Source organism: Rhinopithecus roxellana, chromosome 13 (assembly GCF_007565055.1).
Source record: "Rhinopithecus roxellana isolate Shanxi Qingling chromosome 13, ASM756505v1, whole genome shotgun sequence".
In the NCBI taxonomy this organism is placed as follows: domain Eukaryota; kingdom Metazoa; phylum Chordata; class Mammalia; order Primates; family Cercopithecidae; genus Rhinopithecus; species Rhinopithecus roxellana.
This window is the reverse complement of record NC_044561.1, coordinates 36,988,552-37,009,650: the sequence shown is the minus strand read 5'-3', so window position 1 is coordinate 37,009,650 and position 21,099 is coordinate 36,988,552. Positions and strand designations below refer to the sequence as shown.

Here is a 21,099-nt window from a genome sequence, read left to right as displayed (position 1 = left end):
TTAGCATGTTGGCCAATATGAATAAGGCAAGCACGAACGGAAGAGGGAAGTCTAGGTACAGCCCAGCATGGTTAGAAACTGTGGTGCTGGCAGAGGACCGTGGCTCACGCCTGTGATCAAAGCACTTTGGGAGGCTGAGACGGCAGATCACCTGAGGTCAGGAGTTCGAGACCAGCCTGGCCAACATGGCCAAACCCCGGCTCTACTAAAAATACAAAAATTAGCTGGGCATGGTGGTAGGTGCCTGTAATCCTAGCTACTCAGGAGGCTGAGGCAGGAGAATCGCGTGAACCCAGGAGGCGGAGGATGCAGTGAGTTGAGATCGCGCCATTGCACTGCAGCCTGGGCAACAAGAGCAAAACTCCATCTCGAACAAATAAACAAACAAAAAAAGAAACTGGTGCCTATGAGAGTGTGTGCCAACTCATAGCAGGGGCCTGCCCTTGTGCATTTTCCTTCTATCTTTGCTTTTTTTTTTTTTTTTTTTTTTTTATTATACCTTAAGTTCTAGGGTACGTGTGCATAACATGCAGGTTTGTTACATATGTATACTTGTGCCATGTTGGTGTGCTGCACCCATCAACTCGTCAGCACCCATCAATTCATTATTTATATCATGTATAACTCCCAACGCAATCCCTCCCCCCTCCCCCCTCCCCATGATAGGCCCCAGTGTGTGATGTTCCTCTTCCCGAGTCCAAGTGATCTCATTGTTCAATTCCCACCTATGAGTGAGAACATGCGGTGTTTGGTTTTCAGTTCTTGTGACATCTTTGCTTTTTAAATACTAATACACTGCTGTGATTTTTTATTATGCAAATTAACATACAGCTAAAGTAATTTATTTTTTGTGCCTGATTCTTGTGTTATTCCAGCGTCCGTTGTCATTTCATAGAAAAGTCCTTTCTGACGTATCAAATTCTGAGGTGCTTCAAATTCCACAATGCTTCCTGAGTCTAGAACAAGCACCCTGAAATGTGAAAAGAATAGCGTCAGGTAACCTACAGTCTTCCACCTCACATTTTATTGATCCTGCTAATATAAAGTTTAGACCAGTGTATGAGTTATTTCAGTTCAACATATAGGTGCTAGTTAATTCAGGAACTACATCAAGTTCTCTAATATTCTTTTAGCTTTAACTTTTCCTTCAATTATTTTGGAAAATACCTCTTATATCATTAGGGAAAACTTTGTATCTCTCAGCACAGATATAATTATTTATGACTGGCAAGTAATCAGTGTGTTTCATATACCCAATATTTATCTTGGCAGAAATGATTTTATTTCTGAAAAGAAAGCAAGCACACCTGTCTGAATCAATGATAGATTGCAGTCTGTGAGCAATGGTCAGGATGGTGCAATCAGAAAACTCCTTCCTGATTGTGGTCTGCACCAACTTGTCCGTCTCAAAGTCGATGGAGGCTGTTGCTTCATCCAAGATGAGAATTTTTGTTTTTCGAAGCAAAGCACGAGCAAGACAGACCAGCTGCCGTCGTCCCATGCTGTTAAAATAATAATAATAATAATTTCAACAATGGACTTTATGGTAACACACTTCATGTTTTAAAATTCTGATGGTACCACTATTCATTCTTTCTTTCACCCACAACTTCATTTGTTCTTTTATTCAAGAAATATTTACTCAGGGAGTGCCAGACTTTAGACCAATGAGCAAAACAGACAAAAATCTCTGTGTAGCAGATGCATTCTCAGGGGGACACAGAAAGCAATAAGCAAGATAATTGAGTAAAAATCATAGTAGGAGGGGTATACGAGTACGGTGCAACATTATATGTAGTAATTTCATGGATAATATGTATATAATAAGTGTTAAGAAGAATTCAAACACACAGAAGTGGGGTATAAAGTGTGGGTGTGGGGTGGGCATTTTAGATGGGCTTGCCAAAGAAATCCTCAGGAGAAATTTTAAGACAGGGACTGAAGGACATGGAGAGTGAGGCATGCAGATTTCCAGTAAAAACTTGTTCCAGATAAAGAAAACAACAGATGTAAAATCCCTGTGGTAGGTGTGAATTGGCCTGGCAAACTCATGACACAGCATGGAGACCAATGTTGCAGAAACACAGAGGGGTAGGGAGAAAGTGATCAAAGAAGGAGTGATGGGAGTCCTGCCACGCAGGCCATTACAGGGATCTAGCTCACTTTCCTTGGGTCTCTGGTCACATGAAGGGGGTTATCTTAAGGCAACAAACAACGGTGAAGGCAAACTAGCCCCTTACAACATTTTTTAGGAACGAGGCTCTCAGAGTAGCAGTCTTGACAAAAGAAGATTGAATTAAATAGTGACTTTTCATAGGGCATTGTTCTTTATTTTTTCTTTCCTTTCTCTTAGCCAGTGGTTTCCCAGGCTGCAGCAACAATTGACTTTTTCCTTCTCTTCCTTAGAGGGAATTGGCCATGGTGCACTTTAAACAGGCCCTGGTGGCTCAGGAGCTATATTTCTCTTCGATGCCAGTTCAAGTTTCTAAAGAGCTTGGAATGAATAACTTGGACAAGCTCTGCTCTTAGCAGCTTACCTGAGGTTCTCACCACCCTCTGAAATCTCATGCAGTAGCTTCTCAGGAAGGGACTGCACAAACTCTTTTAAGTGACACAATTCCAGCACTTCCCACAGCTTGCTATCAGAATATTTGTTTAGGGGATCCAGGTTCATTTGAAGGGTTCCAGAAAATAAAACAGGATGCTAGAGCAGAAAATAGTCCCGCATAATCTTACTGTCATGAGGCATAAATACATTTCTAAAAGTCAGACTCAGAAAACAAAGCAGGAGAAAGCAAAATTATCAGACCTACTATAGTCATCAAATTCATTTTATATTTAAAACAAAAACAGAAGAGAGTCAAAATAAACTATAATTCATATGAAGTCATCATAAGTCTCATGATTTTCTTTCTCCTATTCCTATTACTGAAAATAATAACAAGCACCAAAATAATGATGATAATTCCTGCCATGTAGTCAAGGATATAACATACAATAAATACGAAAAGTAGTATGTATATAATATTATCAATCAGTATACCGACTCAGAAAGATAGAAGTTAGTATTCTTATTTTACAGAGAGTGAGCTGGAAGAGCCAAAGAGTTCTTGTCCACACCACACGAAGGTAAGTTAGTGGTTGAAGAGAATTCAAAGAGGATTAAGTTCGTTTTCTTTATTCTATATCAAGATACCTAGTGAAACTATATTTTACTCTATCTGTAAGAGAAGAACGACTGATGGCTCTTTTTTCCCACTAATTTTTTCCCTTCCAGAATTCCAGATTTTACTCAAATTTGTTTTGAGGTAAATGCATGAATACAAGCATATGTCTAAACAATATGACATTGTAATATATTTTTAGAAGACAGTACAATGATTTTTTTTTTCTTTTTTTTTGATACGGAGTCCGGCTCTGTTGCCCAGGCTGAAGTGCAGTGGCACAATCTTGGCTCACTGAAACCTCCGCCTCCCAGGTTCAAGCAATTCTCCTGTCTCAGCTTCCTGAGTGCCTGGGATTACAGGTGTGCACCACCATGGCCGGATAATTTATGTACTTTTAGTTGAGACGGGGTTTCACCATGTTGGCCAGGCTGGTCTCAAACTCCTGACCTCAGGTGATTCACCCGCTTCAGCTTCCCAAAGTTCTAGGATTACAGGCGTGAGCCACTGCACCCAGTTTCAGCTGAGTATTTCATCTTTGACTTAAGAGGCATACTTTTAAGTTAGTCTGCATGCCCCTTAATGATCAAGTTCCTTTGATTCCACAGATGGAAAAATCAAAGAGCTTGAGAAAAGAGATCTAACTGAATTACTGTTCTTTTTTTTAATGTTTCTAAACTTCAAGTAAAAAAGAGTCAAAACTCTACACTCAAACTAACAACTAAGCAAAAACTTCAGTAATTTTTTTTTTCAAAAAAAATCAGTGTGTTTCAGTCTGATCTATTTGTTTGATTTTTATTTGTACTTACTATTATGAAGGAATTGTATCAAAAAGATGTACTGGTTTTTCAAATAGATAAATGCTCTTAGGAGGAATGCTTTATGATAAGGGTATTTAAAGAGGGTTCAATTACGTAGCAGTTTTTCATATATTCCATTTAAAATGATATGGCTTCAGACAATGAATTTATAGATTTGGAAGGAGCAGATTTTTAAAAAGAAAGAAGGCCGGGCGCGGTGGCTCAAGCCTGTAATCCCAGCACTTTGGGAGGCCGAGACGGGCGGATCACGAGGTCAGGAGATCGAGACCATCCTGGCTAACCCGGTGAAACCCCGTCTCTACTAAAAATACAAAAAAACTAGCCGGGCGAAGTGGCGGGCGCCTGTAGTCCCAGCTACTCGGGAGGCTGAGGCAGGAGAATGGCGTAAACCCGGGAGGCGGAGCTTGCAGTGAGCTGAGATCCGGCCACTGCACTCCAGCCTGGGCGGCAGAGTGAGACTCTGCCTCAAAAAAAAAAAAAAAAAAAAAAAAAGAAAACAGATTTTCTTGGAGTGGGTTAAGAAAGATTACTGGCAATACAGGCTTTACCTGTGGAATAATGTTAGATTACTGGCAACATAGGCTTTACCTGTGGAATAATGTTAAGTTTGCCACGAAGGTCATGAAGTCCAATAGTTGATATATCAATTCCGTCAATAATAATTTTGCCTCCTGCTCTCTCCACAATTCTAAATAAGCAATTTGATAGTGTGGATTTGCCTGCTCCAGTCCTTCCCACAATTCCAATCTGTAATGAAATAATCATAAACTCTACTTTTTGTAAGGAAACAAGGCCTTTGCACTGGCAACAAATGTATTCAGGTATCAGGTCAGTGGGATCCAATTTTTGTCAACAAGACTAACCTTGATGGGCATGGAAGATGTCAGGTGACCTGTAAGGACCAGTCTTTATCCAAATACTCTTTACTTGCTGGAAAGGCTCTGACTAATCTGTGTTTTTCCTTTAGTTTTGAATAAATTAGTTACTTTCTCACCAAAGATCCCCAGCAGACCCAGGAAAACCAGGTCATTCCTGAACCACCCCTAAACTACCCATTAAAGTTTAGGGCAAAAGAAGCAATGATAATGAGTGGTTTTATTGAGATTTTCAGAAAATAGATTTTCTCTATCTTCCCTTCATTGAAACAAACAAGCAAAGAAACAAATAGGGCACTGGAATCTTTTGCCAGATAGACTAGAAAATTCAAAGGAATGTCTGTAAATTTCCATGGCGTACCAAAGCAACTCTGCATTAAAACTATTATAGGCAGCCAAAAACAGTGTTTAAGGATTTTGACTCCTGGCCAAAATAATCATCTTGTCATAAACATCTCAGTGATTAAACATTTCCCTACGACCACGAGAACTAAAGAGCAATATCTTCTGGTTGCTGATTTGCATCTTGGTATTAATAGGAACGTTCGGCAGATAGAATATTAAAGTGGTTCGTTTGCCCTAATATAAAATCTTAAGTCTAACAAAATAAATCAGAAAAAACAGAAATCTGTTGAAGTCATTGGGGTAATGAAAATTTCAGGATGATTGCTTCTGTTCCAAAAATAAGTCTGCTCCAAAAATATTTTTGCTAATGTATCTGGTTGCTTTTTTAAAAAATAAAACTAATATCATATACTATCAATAGTTTTGTAAGTTGCTTGTTCTGACTAAAGTGCGTTTCAAACATTTTCCCATCTCTCTAATGGTTTTGGAAAACACGATGTCTTTAAGTATACAAATAGTTAAATATATGGATTTATTGTGTTGGGGTAACGATTTACTTATTGTTGCAATTCATTTTATAGAGGAAGTAAAACTAAGTACACCAAAATTATGTTTCACAGTAGTATATGAGCAATTTAATTAAGGAATGTAATTTTTATAGAGGGAAAATATATTCAGTACACACCAACCACATGTCTTTATTACTTTTGTGTAACAAAAGACCACCTTATATTCAATATCATATTATACTCAACAATGAATGCATTCAGATAAAAGGGAAACTAAAACATATGAAATATATATGATACCTTCTCTTCCCCATGAGTCTGGAAAGTGATATCTTGCAATGCTAAACCAAGATCATCTCGGTATCGAGCCTGATAATTAATAAATTCTACTACACCTTTATTAGGCCATTGTAATGGGGGTCTTCTAGACATTATCCAAGGTGCCTTAAAACAAAAACAAACAAAAAATAAATACTTTAAACAACAATTATAATTTAAAAATCCCTCCCTCCAAAATAGTTCTTATGCATGTAACAAAAATGAATATAAATGATGAAAGATATTTATGGATATTATGATTTTCTGAAAACAGTTTTAAATGTTACCAACATGAAACTTATCTAGTTATAAGAAAATATTAGAAATAAATATTTTGAGGTAACAAGACTTCTCATCTTCTATCAAGGTATTAAGAAAAAAATTTTCTAAAATCCTTTTAAGGGCCTGAAGATAACCTGAAATTTTAGCTGAGACAAGGACAGCTTGTCATTCATTCATTCCTCGAAGGTTTGCTGGGTCATTCACTATTTTAGTTGCTGGAGGTTCCGCAGTGAGAAAAACAGATAAAAATTATTTCCCTTATGGGGTGTAGTGGGAAGAGACAAAAAGAACCATATAACATATACAGCATGTTGGATGATAATAAAGCTTTATAAGACAAGAAATAGCCAGGGTTGGGAGAAGGAGGAGGTGTCGTTTAAAGCAGGGTATTTAGGAAAGGCTTTGTTGACTATGGTCAGAGAAAAGGCTAGGTGGATACCAATGAAAGAACATTCTAGGCAAAGGGTTTAATAACTATTTGGAACTAATTAGTTGTGCCCAAGACCTAAGACAGGGGCCTGTGTGGAATACTGAAGGAAGCACAAGGTAAAAGAACACACAAGACTGCGTGATGCCTGGGCAGTGAGGTAAAGTGTTTCGTGGGAGAGGGAGTGATGGCTAACATCAAATGATAGGTCAGGTAGGTGAGGACTGACAAAGAACCAGTTGTGATCTTCATGAGGGAAGATTCAGTGGAACAGTGGGATCAAAAGCCTGTTTGGAGAGGGTCCAAAAATGAATCAGAGAAAAGGAAATAGTAAAACAAGTACAGGCAACTTTGCAAAAGAACTTTTCTGTAACGGAAAGCAGAGAAACAGGTGTAGAGGGCTGAATAAGGTTATTTGAACACACTCATCCTTCCATGTCAAGAGTTTTTGCAGCAGTATTTGTCACAACTTGCATCGAATTACATAAAGGTTTTTGTTTGTTTAAATGTGTGTACACACATATTTTTGTCATCTTTTTCTAATGTGAAAGAAATATATTTCATGAGCAAAAATTTAGAAAATATAGAAAAATAATATTTGATATTAGCCATGAGATGACAGACTAAACAAGTTGAATATTGGTAACTGAAGATTGTGAAGGTAGACTAATTTTTCATGAAATTTCTTTTAGAAGGAAAGACAAGACCTTGGGAAAAATCCAGAGAAAAATTCAAAGTTCAAGTAGGAGTTGGAGAATGCAGAAAATATTTTGGCATAGTTACAGGCTGAGAGGAACTGCAGGGGAGTGGGAATTAGAAGAGGTGGTTAATAGAGTAAGATCTGAGAGAAAACAGGAAAAGATATAACCAAAAATGCAATGGGAAATGTTAGATTTTTCTTTGGAGGAGGTACCTGTTCCTCAGATTCATGAGTGAAAGAGGAGGAGTTACAAGATAAAAAAGAAAGATAGCTTCCTAGGTGGATTGAAGAAGGAACAGAAATCCAAGTCATCTTTGTCATCTGCCCTGTTAATTAATAGAAGTTGGAAGGAGAAGCAATCAAGATGAGTAAAATATTTTAGAAACTCAAATATTATACTCTGTCAATAGTTGAAATAACTCTTCACCCTCCCAAATTACAGTTAATTAGAGGGAACAAAATAGACTGATTTATTCTCCTCTCCCTTCCCATTCACGGAGATACTAATGATGGGTAAACAAAACAGAAGGTACAAGTAATAAAATGTAATTCATTTAGAAATTGTGCAGAATCTAAATAATTATGAGTTGACTATATTAAGACACTTTTCTCACTGTAAAATCTCCACAAAGTTATAATTGTAAGTTGTATATTTTACACCACACATCAGTAGAGGACAAATCACTGTGCCTTTTAGAAACAGGATATGATCTTGCATTTGTATAACTCATTGAAGTAGGGATATATCTTATAATTCAGGGTGTATCCTAATTTAATTAGAAGTATTTTTATTTCTATTTTAGTGATATATAGAATAATAGGCCACTTTATAACACTTTTGGTTTTAATTTCATTGAAACACTGAATATGACATGAATTTGGAAATGCAGGTTTGCTTAACATTTGTTTTTAATGTCAATTTATAGTACATTACAATGTCTTACTCCTGCATCCAATCCATTTATTGATTATTTAGGAGTGCTTACCTCTTTTTTTTCTCATACTTTTTTTTTTTTTTTTATTAGACAGGATCTTGCTCTGTCACTCAGGCTAGAGTGTGATCACAGCTCACTGCAACCTTGAACTCCCAAGCAGAAGGGATTCTCCCACCTCACCCTCCCAGGTAGCTTGAACTAAAGGCATAAGCCACCATACCTAGCTTACTTTTTTTTTTTTTTTTTTTTTTTTTTTGAGAAACAGAATCTCACTATGTTGACAAGGCTAGTCTTGAACTCTTGAACTTAAGTGATCCTCCTACGAGTCCCAAAGTGCTGGGATTACAGGAGGTGTGCTTACCTCTTTATCCATATTTTCATATTCGCAAACTCTTTCAACAGCAACTGCATTGGTTTCAATTTCACATGCTTTCTTTACCCAAAAATTCAGAGAATGAGTTATCTAGGGGGTATGGTGGAGCAAACAAGAGCTTAATGCATGTTCTTTAGCTTTTTGGAACATAAATAATACTTTATTTTTTCTAAAGTTTTGTTTTTCATTTCTTGAATCTGCCAAGAACTTGTCACCTATTATCTCATATACTTTATTTCTTTTGATTATTTAGCAGCTCTAGAAATAAGCATATTTCTTCATATGCATATTTGTGTTTAAGGATATTAAACTCATTAATATCATAAATAATGGAATTACTTGGGATAAGATAGACCATAATTCAGCATATATGCAAGAAGTGCATAGTGGGTATAAGGAATGATAGGAATGATGTAAGATTGATGGGATATGCCTCAAAAAAAAAATGTGCATACTAAATCACAAAAAAAAAAAACAGTGTGCAAACACTTTGGCATTCTTCACTACCTTCCATCAGAAGGAAGATTCTCCTAGATTTCTAACTATTCCTGCTCCCCTTAAAAAGAAAAAAAAAAATCTATATTTTCTTCTCACTCTATTCCCAAATGTAGGTTCTCTAAGGGTATAACTTTGAACAGAATTCTAAAAGTCAAAAAACTTGTACAATCCAGTTTTTTTCTTGAGTTTGGTGCCAACCCATTTGATACCTCACCTGGCCTGAACTGATGTGGGGCTCTTCAAAGCATTTGCTTAATCCAGTTAGTGGGTATATGCAGTAGTGTTTGATTATGGGCTTCTGAACCAGGCCCTGGATATGGCTATGTACATATTTCCTTTCTAACAGCCTAAATTCTGAATTCTGAAATGCAACTGGCTCAAGGTTTTTGGATATGGGACCAAGAGTATATAACACAATCACCTAGACTTATCTTCTTCATAATGTGGAAGCAGTTCAGGGCATTTGTTATTTTACAAAGGGAGCGTGCATCCTACCACTAGTGCATTGCTGTGTAATATCAAATAGGGTTTATTAGGGAAAAACTTACAAGCCGAAGAGAAACAGCTCATATATTCTCCCTAGAGCTTGCATTATCTTCTTGCTTAAGCTGAGCAAATGAGATAAACCAGCTGTATTGGAAAGGGACCTTACCCTTGTAATACTCTATAAATCCACCAGGACAGGAGAGCAGGAAACTTCTGAGTAACTATGGAACATCAGGATTTCCTGGTCCTTTAGCACTCAGCCTTGAGTATCAGCCTGTTCTTCCTATAAGTTAACTTAGAATTGCTGAGCTAGCTTCCTGCGACTAGCAAGATAGAGAAGGAAATGAGCCTCCAGGGCAATCCAGATTTGTCTCTCATTACTTAGTTAATATAATATATAATTCAGACAAGCAAAGAAGAAGAATGTTTAATTAATTGGATTATAAACATACCATATACCACAAAAGTCATTTTTACTTACATTTAGGGCATAGGATATAGACAAACCAACTGTTGCTGAATCTATAGAATTGCCAGCCAGCACAGCAAGCAGTGCAGCAAAAAGCACCATTAAGTTGCCAAGAAATTCAAGTCTAACAGACAGCCACCTGTGATAAATGGAATATATTCCTGAGTAACTGAGATGGAAAAATTTCGGTGCATTTAGTACTAACTGTCTCCCCTGGGAAATCGAGATTAAACAGAAAGAGCTGCTTTCTTTTTTCTCCCCCACTTACTTGGAATTCAATCAAACATAGGATCATCCATGATAACTTAAATAATTCATCTGCATGAAAATGCATTTTACTTTTGCAGAACTTTGCTTTAAAACTTGATCAGAATTTAAAAGCAAAATAACACCAGCTAAAATGATGTATTGCATTTTAAAAATCCTATTGGAAAATCAATTCCTCTTCCAATTGTATATACTTTTTAATATGATAAAATTAGTTTCTAAAAATTGAAATGTGCTCAACCACTATTTAATATTTCATTTTTCTCCTTTACGTGAGATTATAATTTCAAATTCAAAAATTTTTTATAAAATTTGTGTACACTGTTTTGTAACAGTGTATACAAATAAAATATATTCTAAAAATATAAAACACCATGCAGAATTATGTCATGAGTAATTCTAATAGCACCTTTTTCATATTAAATTGTATGTACCATTCATGTGAATATAAATAGATACAATTCAATTTAAATGTACATTAAATACTGGAAAATATTTGTCTTATGAATACATACTTCTAAAACTTGAATGAAATGCCATTACAAAACCCTCTGTTTAGAAGTCAGTGAGCAAGATGTCTAAGAAGAGATTGATCTTAGGCTAAGTATTGATGGGACTTACCGGTTAGAAATTACATTATTGTAGAAACAGACCAAGTTTTCATTCACCACCTCTTTGTATTGCTGGATAAACCTCTGTTGATGTCCAAATGCTCTGATGGTGGACACTCCTGATAAAGTCTCACTGAAGTGGGAAATGACAGGAGAGCGGGACGCTCCTTTTAACCTCCGGATTTGCCGAGAGCTTGCCACATAGTATCTCTAATCAGAAGACAGAAAGAAGCAGTCGGAAAGATGTAGCAGAAATTGCTTTAATAGTTTAAAAACCACAAGACCCTTGTGTCATGATTTAAAGAGTGACCCCCCAAAAGTCAGATACAAGTCCTAAGCCCCAGTATCTGTGAATGTGACCTTATTCAGAAATAGCATCTTTGCACATGTAATAGTTAAGGATCTCAAGATGACATCACCCTGGATGTATGGTGCACCCTAAATCCAATGTTAAGTATCCTTATAAGAGACAAAAAGGAAGACATAGACACAAGGAAAACACCATGTCTGCCAGTGGCAGAGATTGAAGTGATGTGTTTAAAAGCCAACGAAAATATCAGGACTGTTGACAGCCAGCAGAAGCTAGGAGAGAAGCATGAAAGAGATGTTCCCTCAAAACCTCCAGAAGGAATCAACTCTGCCTATATACTGATTTTAGACTTCAGAACTGTGAGAGATGCCAAGTGTGGTGCCCACGCTTATAATGCCAACACTTTGGGAGGCCAAGATAGGAGGGTTGCTAGAGCCCGGGAGTCTGAGACCAGCCTAGGGAATGTAGGGAGACCTTGTTTTCACAAAAAGTTATATATATATATGTGTGTGTGTGTGTGTGTGTGTGTGTGTGTGTACAGGGAGACCTTGTTTTTACAAAAAGTTTTATATATATATATATATATACATATATATATATATATGTATGTATATATATATGGAGACCTTGTTTTTACAAAAAGTTATATATATGTATAGGGAGATCTTGTTTTTTACAAAAAGCAAATTATAAGTTGTCTACTTCCCCTTAGCTTGAAGTTGAGGACAATTAGGATAGGAAGGACTGTGGGAAGCTGGATGGAGCATGCCCTGAATTAACTGGATTGTTAATCAGCCCCAGAAAATTGCTACCAACTGGAAATGAAAATCAAGAATTATGAGGTCTTGCACAATTTTCAGGAAAATTTTAAATATGGAATTTTATGTAAAATCCCTGGTTTTAAAATGTCTACATTTGGTAAAAATGCTGAGCAAGCTAGACAAAAACATATCTCAGGTTACATACAGCCTGGTGGTCTACAACTGAACTCTACTCTGTGCTAAGTGCTCTGAAGAATACAGAGGACTATGGCATTCTGAGGCTGTAAAGGGATTTAAGAGATTGCCTAGATTAGGGAATATGTTATTGGGGTCACAGACCATGTGAGTAGATAAATAAGGGTAAAATGCTTTCCCTAGACAAATGTAAATATGCATACACACTTGGAGCTTCTGATAAATTTTCAGTGAATTATAGAACCCATGGAGTTCTTTCATGCAACTCTCTGGGAAATCTGGTTTAAGAAATTTTATCTAGATCAATGCTCCTCATACTTTAGTGAGAATCACCTGCCTGAAGTGTTTGTTGAAAGGCAAGTTTCTGGATCCTACCTTGGGAGATTCTGATCCAATAGGTCTGGGCTATGACCCATGGGTCCAGGAACCACACTTCACATAGCACACATCTAAATCAAACCTTTTATTGCACAGGGGAAAGAAATAGAGCCTAGAAAGGGAAATGATGTCCCAGGCAGATGAGTAAGGAAGATGACTAGAACTCCAAGTTCCTGAATCCAAATTCAGACCTCATCCTATATTACTCCCCCTAAAGAGACATGATTCCTAGACTCCTTTTTACTCCTGGTAACTCTGTTAGAGTTTACCAGACAGGAGACCAACACATAAAATTTCATTTGCCACATGAATGCTTTTTTTCCTAGATTTTTACAATATATATAAAACATAGTCTCTGAACCCAGAGCACTTACATTTTCATATATTCTGGATTTATTATACCATCAGTATATGCCAGCAGTGTAATAAACCCATAATAGTAGATATCAGATAAGGAGTCAGTTCTTTTTGCACTATTGTGATAGAGAATGCTCCACACAGAAAATGGAAAATGACCTAGGCCATCAATGTCAAGTAAGATCGGGACAGACAGAAAGAACAGGGAAAAGATGTGCAGTAGGAAGAATAATGGAGTATAGGTATGGAAATGAGAAAATTATTTGTAGTCTGGCTTGAACAGACTAAACTCTAAAATGAATTTTAAAACTTGGGTTTTTGAAAAGCACTAAACTCTAAGAATCTTTTTGAAAAGAGCCTCAGATACTTCTACATTGAAAATATATGCTTCAGCATTGATTTTACCTTGTATATTATCAGTTAAAGCTGACTATCAGGATATAGAAATCATGCTTTGGAATAAATATTTTAATATAGAAGTTTCACTGAAAATTTAGAAATAATAGGTAATTTTCTCTGTGTTTTATACTTCATTTAAAATCTCCAACAAACGTAAGGATTACATTTTCATAGTAGATTACATATTTGAGGATAATTAACTAATATGGAGTAGAAAAATATACATTCATTATTTTGGATTCAGTTTGAGCTCCATTTACACTTACAATCTACTTTTGTTTTTCTGTTTACTTAAACTAATTACCTCTTTTATTGAAGTCCTTATTGCCAGGATAAGTAAAAGAAATGGGAAATAGTTATTTCTGCAACTATCTTTAAATTTCACTCTTTATTTGTGGATTAAGCCTATAATAAAAAATTGCATGTACTTTGATAAAGGCAATGTAAAAAGAAGATGTTTAAAATCTTTTATAATAATCTCTTGCTATCATACATTTGAAAAATTCATCTATTTATAGTTCTTGCGTGTTTGACTAGTACCTTGAGATAAGTGTCAAAAAAATTATGGGAACAGAAATAAGGTGTATAAATCTGTGAATATGAAAAGAACTTTTATATCACAGTGTAGGAGCGAGGTGGAGAAATTTATGTGAGTCATTTCTGTATGAAGCTATAAATGTTTTCTAAACCAAAAGCTGTCATGGTTTCTTGTAAAATAAAAAAGATAATAAGGATACCCATTTTAATTGATTCTTTTCATTGTTTAATAAAATTGCTTTGTTTGATTGCTGAAGAAAAAAAATGCTAAGAAATTTTGTTTTCCACTGCAGCCTTACAGTGACATAATTTTGCAATTTAAATTGGATGATCACGTTTTAATATGAAGATAGCATGTAAGTATCATGAGAGACATATTTAGCTTTCCAGTAATTGTTTTTCTGTAAGAGACAGGTGATGTCTGAAAAAAAAAAAAAAAAAAAAAAAAAAAAAAGACAAAAAGGTAGTATCTGTTTCTCTCTTGGATGTGCAGAGAAATTAATTTTCTGCTAAAATTACAACATACAAGTTTTGTGATGGGCATAAAAATGCAGGCCCCAGCTCTCCTGCTGCAGGAGCATAGCTGACTGACAGCCCCTGCGACTGCACTGATGGATCCACTGCTGTATTAGCATAGAGGCCAGCCAATGACTGAGTACTGGCAGAAAGTGCCCATAAGACCCTCCAACAGGCAACTGTGATTGAGAACTTCCTGTTGAACCTGTTGTAGAACTGTCCTGTAGTCCAAAACCCTTGTTACCCAATCCATCTTCTTTCTTTTTCTCCCTCATAGAGATTCAGCCTGAGTCGCTGTCTGAGGGCTTGCTCAGCCCAGCCTTCTTCTGCTCCCTCTCCTTTATCTTTTACAGGCATTTCCCCCAGTAAATCTCTAATACATCTATTCCTTTCTTCGACTCTGCTTCTTAGAGAACCTGGACAAAGAGGAGGTTTAAGTGAGTCTGAAACTATATTTGATTGTGAACTTATAAGTTATTAATACAAATAAAAATGTATGCACTTACTTGTACAGAGAAATAGAAGAACACTAAGGGAATAATCCCCAGAATGAAGAGGGGCAAAGCTCCCACAATGACCAAAACTGTTCCAATAACATCCAATGTACAATTCACCCACAGCCGTAAATAGTAATGCAAACGCATATCAATTATAAATATGTCCTGAAAAATTTGATATTAGGTCACTTTATTTTTAACTTTTTACAGTTTAAAATGAGAGAAATAAGAAATATATTATTCAATGGCAAAATTAAAAATGTTTACCCAGGTATGACAATCTATTGATTTCATAAATAAATTTAACTACATGATCTTTGCTGACCCCATATATTTTTCCCCTGTAGTCAACTATAATAATTAAAAGGCTGTTCTAATTTCAAGATACTTATCATCAAGCAATTTATATTTCCCAATGACCACTACATGACAACTAATTATACAACTAAAGTCAGACTTTGATAAAAAAAACAAAAACAAAAGCAGTCCATAATTCAATAGCTAGTTTTTTTATCCCAATATTTGGGGCATTGGGCTACCAGTGTTTATGACTCAAAATTTGTAAGCCACTCCTGGGGCATTGTTATCAACTACAAATATGTTCAGTGGCCTTCCTGGATAACTGGATCCTACTCATATCAGAAGAAGCAGGAAAACAAAATAATCTTCATTTACAAAATTATGAACTGAAAGACAGAGTGGCCAATAGGAATGACAGAAGGACAATGACAAGGTCATGCATTGATTTACTCTTTTTTTTTTTTTCATGAGACGAAGTCTCGCTGTGTCACCCAAGCTGGAGTACAGTGGTGCGATCTCGGCTCACTGCAAACCTCTGCCTCCCAGGTTCGAGCAATTCTCGTGCCTCAGTCTCCCATGTAGCTAGGATTTCAGGCATGAGCCACCATGCCCAGCTAGTTTTTATATTTTTAGTAGAGATGTGGTTTCGTCATGTTGGCCAGGCTGGTCTCAAACTCCTGACCTCAGGTGATCCACCTGCCTCGGCCTCCCAAAGTGTTGGGATTACAGGCATAAGCCACTGCGCCCAGCCTGTTTTACACTTTGTTGCATATAACTTTATCTGTTTGCGGCACAAGGTATGACCTGAGAGATTCCAGGGAATACTAAGACACTGAACCTTGAATAGATGAACTGCTCAGTTCAGGACAAAACTAATATAAAAAGCGGAGATGAAATTTTGTTAATCCTACCCTCTTTTGGGAGTTCCCTGGTTATTTCATAAACCAAACAGTCTAAAAATATCATATTCACATGGAATTTTCCATTTTGAATTTACCTGCCCATACTCTCATCTGTTTAAGACTCAATCATTTGAAATTTTGCTACATGAAAATAATGATAAATCAGGAGAGTTGTAGTCATAAATGTCCTCTAGGAGAAACAGAATGGTGGTCATCAACCTCTTCTATAATTTTTCAAACAATAGTATGTCCCTTGGTATGATTAAGCAAGATTTAACATTCCATTAGAAATTTATGATGTTAGGTACTTTCATTTATGTTTTCACATTTTATCTTCACTTCTGTTTATACACCCCCCATGTTTTTACATATACATAGTAATGTGTTAATGCACTTTGAGGTTATGGACCTGCGCATCTTAATGTAGGGACCATTAGCAATATGTGGCTACTGAACACTGGGAATGTGGCTATTGCAAATTGAGATATGCTATAAGCACGTGATAAAAACCAGATTTAAAATACCTTGTACAAAAAAGTGTAAAGTTTAATCAATAATTTTATGTTAATTACAGTTGGGAATTATGTTTTGGATATATTGTGTTAAATAAAATGTATTATCACAATTAATTGCTATTGTGTTTTATTTTACTTCTTTATTATGGCTACCAGGAAATTTAAAATCACATACGTGGCTTGCATTTTATCTTTATTGGACAGTTCTATTAGAAGCATTTTATGGTAGACACAATGAGAAAACTCCTACAGATAAACAGAGACACTCTGAAAATCTCAACTCATTCCCCATTCACCATAAGTGATGTTATGTTTTCTTAAAGGCAGGGTGTTTTCAAAGTCTGGATATCTCCACATTGCCTTACATTTTCTTTCTTTTTTTTAATTTTTTTTTTATTTTTTCACTATTATTATTTTTTTGAGATGGAGTTTCGCTCTTTTTGCCCAGGCTAGAGTGCAATCATGCAATCTCGGCTCACCACAACCTCCACCTCCTGGGTTCAAGTGATTCTCCTGCCTCAGCCTCCTGAGTGACTGGGATTACAGGCATGCGCCACCATTCCTGGTTAATTTTGTATTTTTAGTAGAGACAGGGTTTCTCCATGTTGGTCAGGCTGGTCTCGAACTTCCAACCTCAGGTGAACGGCCCGCCTCAGCCTCCCAAAGTGCTGGGATTACAGGCCTGAGCCACCGTGCCTGGCCGACTTACATTTTCTTTCCCTTCTTAGCCTAAAGCAGTGATTCTCAAACTTGATGTGTGTAAGAATTAGAGTGGTAGATCTCAAAGCACATGTGTTTCTTGGATTCTTTAAGTAATTTTTCAAGTGTTATTTTAATCATATGTACAAAATGTGACTCTGTTGTACATCAGTTATGTATGTCCTAAGGCTTAGAAATATATTTAACAATGAAATCTATATAAAACACACAATATTTTGTACAAGTGAGAAAATAAGGTACTAAATGTGGGTCACTTTTATGTATGCTATTTAAGGTGTGTCTTTCCTTACCTTGGTGAAACGACTGATGATCTGGCCTGTGGAATTTGTTTCAAAAAACTGGATGGGGAGGTGCAGTACATTATTCAACAGTTGAACATACATGGTTCGAGAGGCAGCCAGGGATCCTCTAGTGATTACGTAGGCTCCAGAGCAGACAAAGAGACCTAAACACACATAGTTACCACAGTTATATTAACAATATAAGGAAATTTGTGCTTTAACTTTCAAAAGATTGCTGTAAAAAGATTAATTATAAAAATATTTATATTTATTTTAACTGAAAACCCAAATATTACACCCAAAATGTGTAACTGTAGACTAAAACAAATATAAACATAATATATGATGTATGTGAAATACATACACATTTCTGATGTTTTGCCATGCTGATACAGCAGAACACTCCCACTTGTGGTCATAGGTTCCACACAGAAATGTACAGAAGATAAAAGGTCGATCTAATGCACAGAAATTTAGCAACCTATTACCTTTAGGATGTTCTGTGGGACAATACGTTAGTTACCAGTGCTTGTAGCCAAATATTTCCATTCTCCCAGCTTCTTGGTACATGGTAGAGTTGAACTTTCTGGCCCCCTTTTGGTTGATAGACCCAAATGAATAGCTCTGAACCACGAATTATAAGAGAAATGGTATACAACACTTCCGAGTTAGAACATTTAATTGCTGGTGTCAGTCCTATTCCCTTTGCACAGTGCCCGCCAGCATTTAAAATGGAGCCTGGCTCGTTTCCTCAGCTGGAGTCCCTAGGATAAGCAGAATCCCTTTCCTGACCCACAGTGGACACATAAAATGAGTGAGGGATACAATTCTTTTGGTGTGTTAAGTTCCTAAGATGTGGTTGATGGGAGAGTTGTTCTTGCATTAGCTACTTATCAGATAAACTTGTAGCTTTAGTGGAAGAAGCTGAAAAACAATTATTAGCACACATAGAAACAAGAACGTTCTTTGAAAGATACATTTCCATCAATATGTGAAGCCTGGGAACAAAACTAACCAGGAAAAAAAATAAGTAGATCTGCAAAATTAAGAGAGTTGTGAACACTTTATTTGAACCTCTGGATCAAGTGTGTTTAAAAATCTATGCCTGGGCATATTTACCTTTGTCAATACACTTCCATGTTACTTAAGCCGGTTTACTCTTGAGTCTTAACAGACACGCAGCTGCTCCATTGCACTCTAATACACAAGACTGCTAATAAAAGTGTGTTGCCAATATGATCCTTGTTCCTTTGCAGGTATCATGTTTAAAACAGAACAAAACTAGTTGCTTCTCACCACCTTCATTCTTTTAGCTAATTTCCTTATATTTTTAAATAATATCTCAAATGGCTATTAGCTTTCTCAGTCTTAAGTGTTTTCTATTATTTTCCTCCATTCCTCCCATACTTTCCTATTTCCCTTCCAATAGATTACCCATTTTTTCTCAAATATTCAATAAATACATATTGCTCATGAAGGTCACCAAATATGTAGCTTGTGTCACTATTTTTCCGTATGCTTAATTTTCTGTGTAACTAGGGCTAATTTACTCTCAAACACTTCAATAGCTAAAAGTCTCTTCTGAATACACTCGAACTCATCAAATATCCTACTGTTTCTTTAATCGTGTTGAGCACCTGCCCTCTGCAACATAAACTGCTCCCTTGGGACTCTCGGTCTTCCTGCTCTAAACTAGAATGGTTGCTGGAACAGGCATATCTATTCTTCAGTGTGGGAAGTTTTTTTTTTTTTTTAATTATTATTATTATTTATCTTTTATTTTTTTGAGAGTGAGTCTCGCTCTGTCTCCCAGGCTGGAGTGCAGTGGCGCGATCTCGGCTCACTGCAAGCTCAGCCTCCCGGATTCCCGCCATTCTCCTGCCTCAGCCTCCCGAGTAGCTGGGACTACAGGCCTGAGTCACCACGCCCGGCTAATTTTTGTATTTTGTTTAGTAGAGACGGGGTTTCACCTTGTTAGCCCGGATGGTCTCGATCTCCTAACATCGTGATCCACCCACCTCGGCCTCCCAAAGTGCTGGGATTACAGGCTTGAGCCACCACGCCCGGCCAGGAAGTATTTTTTAAAAATATTACGTACTTAGTATTTTCCCCCCATTTACTGAAGCTCTTTCTATATACATGTTAAACTTCTTGAACTGTACCTGTAATTTTTTGTTATCTATCATTTTCCATCTCTGTTTATAACGTTGTACATTTGGGATAATTTCTTCCAACTTACCTTATATTTGTACAACCTTTTAAAATTCTTTAAATATTTCAAGAGCTTTCTTGTCCTCAGGCTGAACTTAGTTTAGCACATTCCACATTTACTTTATGGATGCAATATTTTGAATCTCTGAAAGCAGTAATTAGACATCTTGAAAGTCTGATTGTATTCCAAATATTATTGTTTTACTTCTGAGCCTGACTGCTGTGTTTGTTGACTTTTATTTATGCTGTTGGTTTGAGTGAAATGTATGCCCTGGATGGACATTATCAGTTTAAAAATACGAAACAAAGACATGGTTAATTAATGTAGGTACCTAATGTGGCTTTCTTCTGCCGTTGCATACATTAATTTCTCCCAATATTTCTCTCCCCTGAGTGGAAGAGTTTGCTTCAAGTTCTGTTTAAGTGGGAAGGTACGACCCTGAAAGCCTTCATACTGGGATGCAGGGCACGTTGGCTGAGCCTTCTCCAAAAGCCACAATAAGGAGGCTTTCTCCTAGGTATGTCACACATGCTAGAAATCCTCATTTCCTCTTTAAACATCAGCTTTCTAGTTTTCATTGACTGTTTCTATCACAGTGGCTGTATACATTGGTGGTGGTGGCAGTGTTTTTCTAAAAGAGGCTGATAAGCCATCAGAACAATGTTCTAATGAATTACATTGATTACTTCCATGAAACTCAATTCTTCTCTCTGTACCTGTGAACATAAGTTCAGTGTTTTTCCATGGCTCAACTGAACATCTCCCTCTTCTATTCCAACTTCTCCAGTATCTGTTCCTGGCTACAGGTTTTCTTCTACCCTTCATTTTCTATCGGTATATTCCCGTATGTAGAAATGTATTACTCTGAAGTCTCCTGACACCTTTCCTTTTATATTTATTCACTGTCCTTTCAGTGGAATTTAGGGAGGTAAGGAAAGTAAATGAACCACTTAGCCCTCCTAAACTGGAAGCAGCAGTGTGCTCCTTAATCATCACACTTTGAAAATAAGGTGCCTATATTTTACACATTGGATCGGAGAAAGGAAGTTCCCAATAGTGAGACATAAAACACAATACATTAGAGATGTGCCAAGTATTCTAGAAATTTGAAGCAAATCGCTGAGACTCAGGGAAAAAAC

At 36.6% G+C, this 21,099-nt stretch overlaps 1 protein-coding gene across 1 annotated transcript in view; it reads right to left on the bottom strand.

Annotated features, from left to right (window-relative positions):
* Positions 1-831: 831 nt before the first annotated feature.
* Positions 832-21,099, bottom strand: part of LOC104660123 (multidrug resistance-associated protein 1-like) — a 93,483-nt gene continuing 73,215 nt past the window's right edge. Inside the window, exons 19-28 of the mRNA XM_010360383.1 lie at positions 17,758-17,912; positions 15,040-15,195; positions 11,091-11,290; positions 10,215-10,341; positions 8,738-8,839; positions 6,015-6,158; positions 4,574-4,732; positions 2,538-2,704; positions 1,308-1,502; positions 832-970 (exon numbers count right to left, since the gene is read on the bottom strand). Of these exons, the coding sequence (XP_010358685.1) occupies positions 832-970; positions 1,308-1,502; positions 2,538-2,704; positions 4,574-4,732; positions 6,015-6,158; positions 8,738-8,839; positions 10,215-10,341; positions 11,091-11,290; positions 15,040-15,195; positions 17,758-17,912 (1,544 nt within the window). The remainder of the gene's footprint in view (positions 971-1,307; positions 1,503-2,537; positions 2,705-4,573; positions 4,733-6,014; positions 6,159-8,737; positions 8,840-10,214; positions 10,342-11,090; positions 11,291-15,039; positions 15,196-17,757; positions 17,913-21,099) is intronic.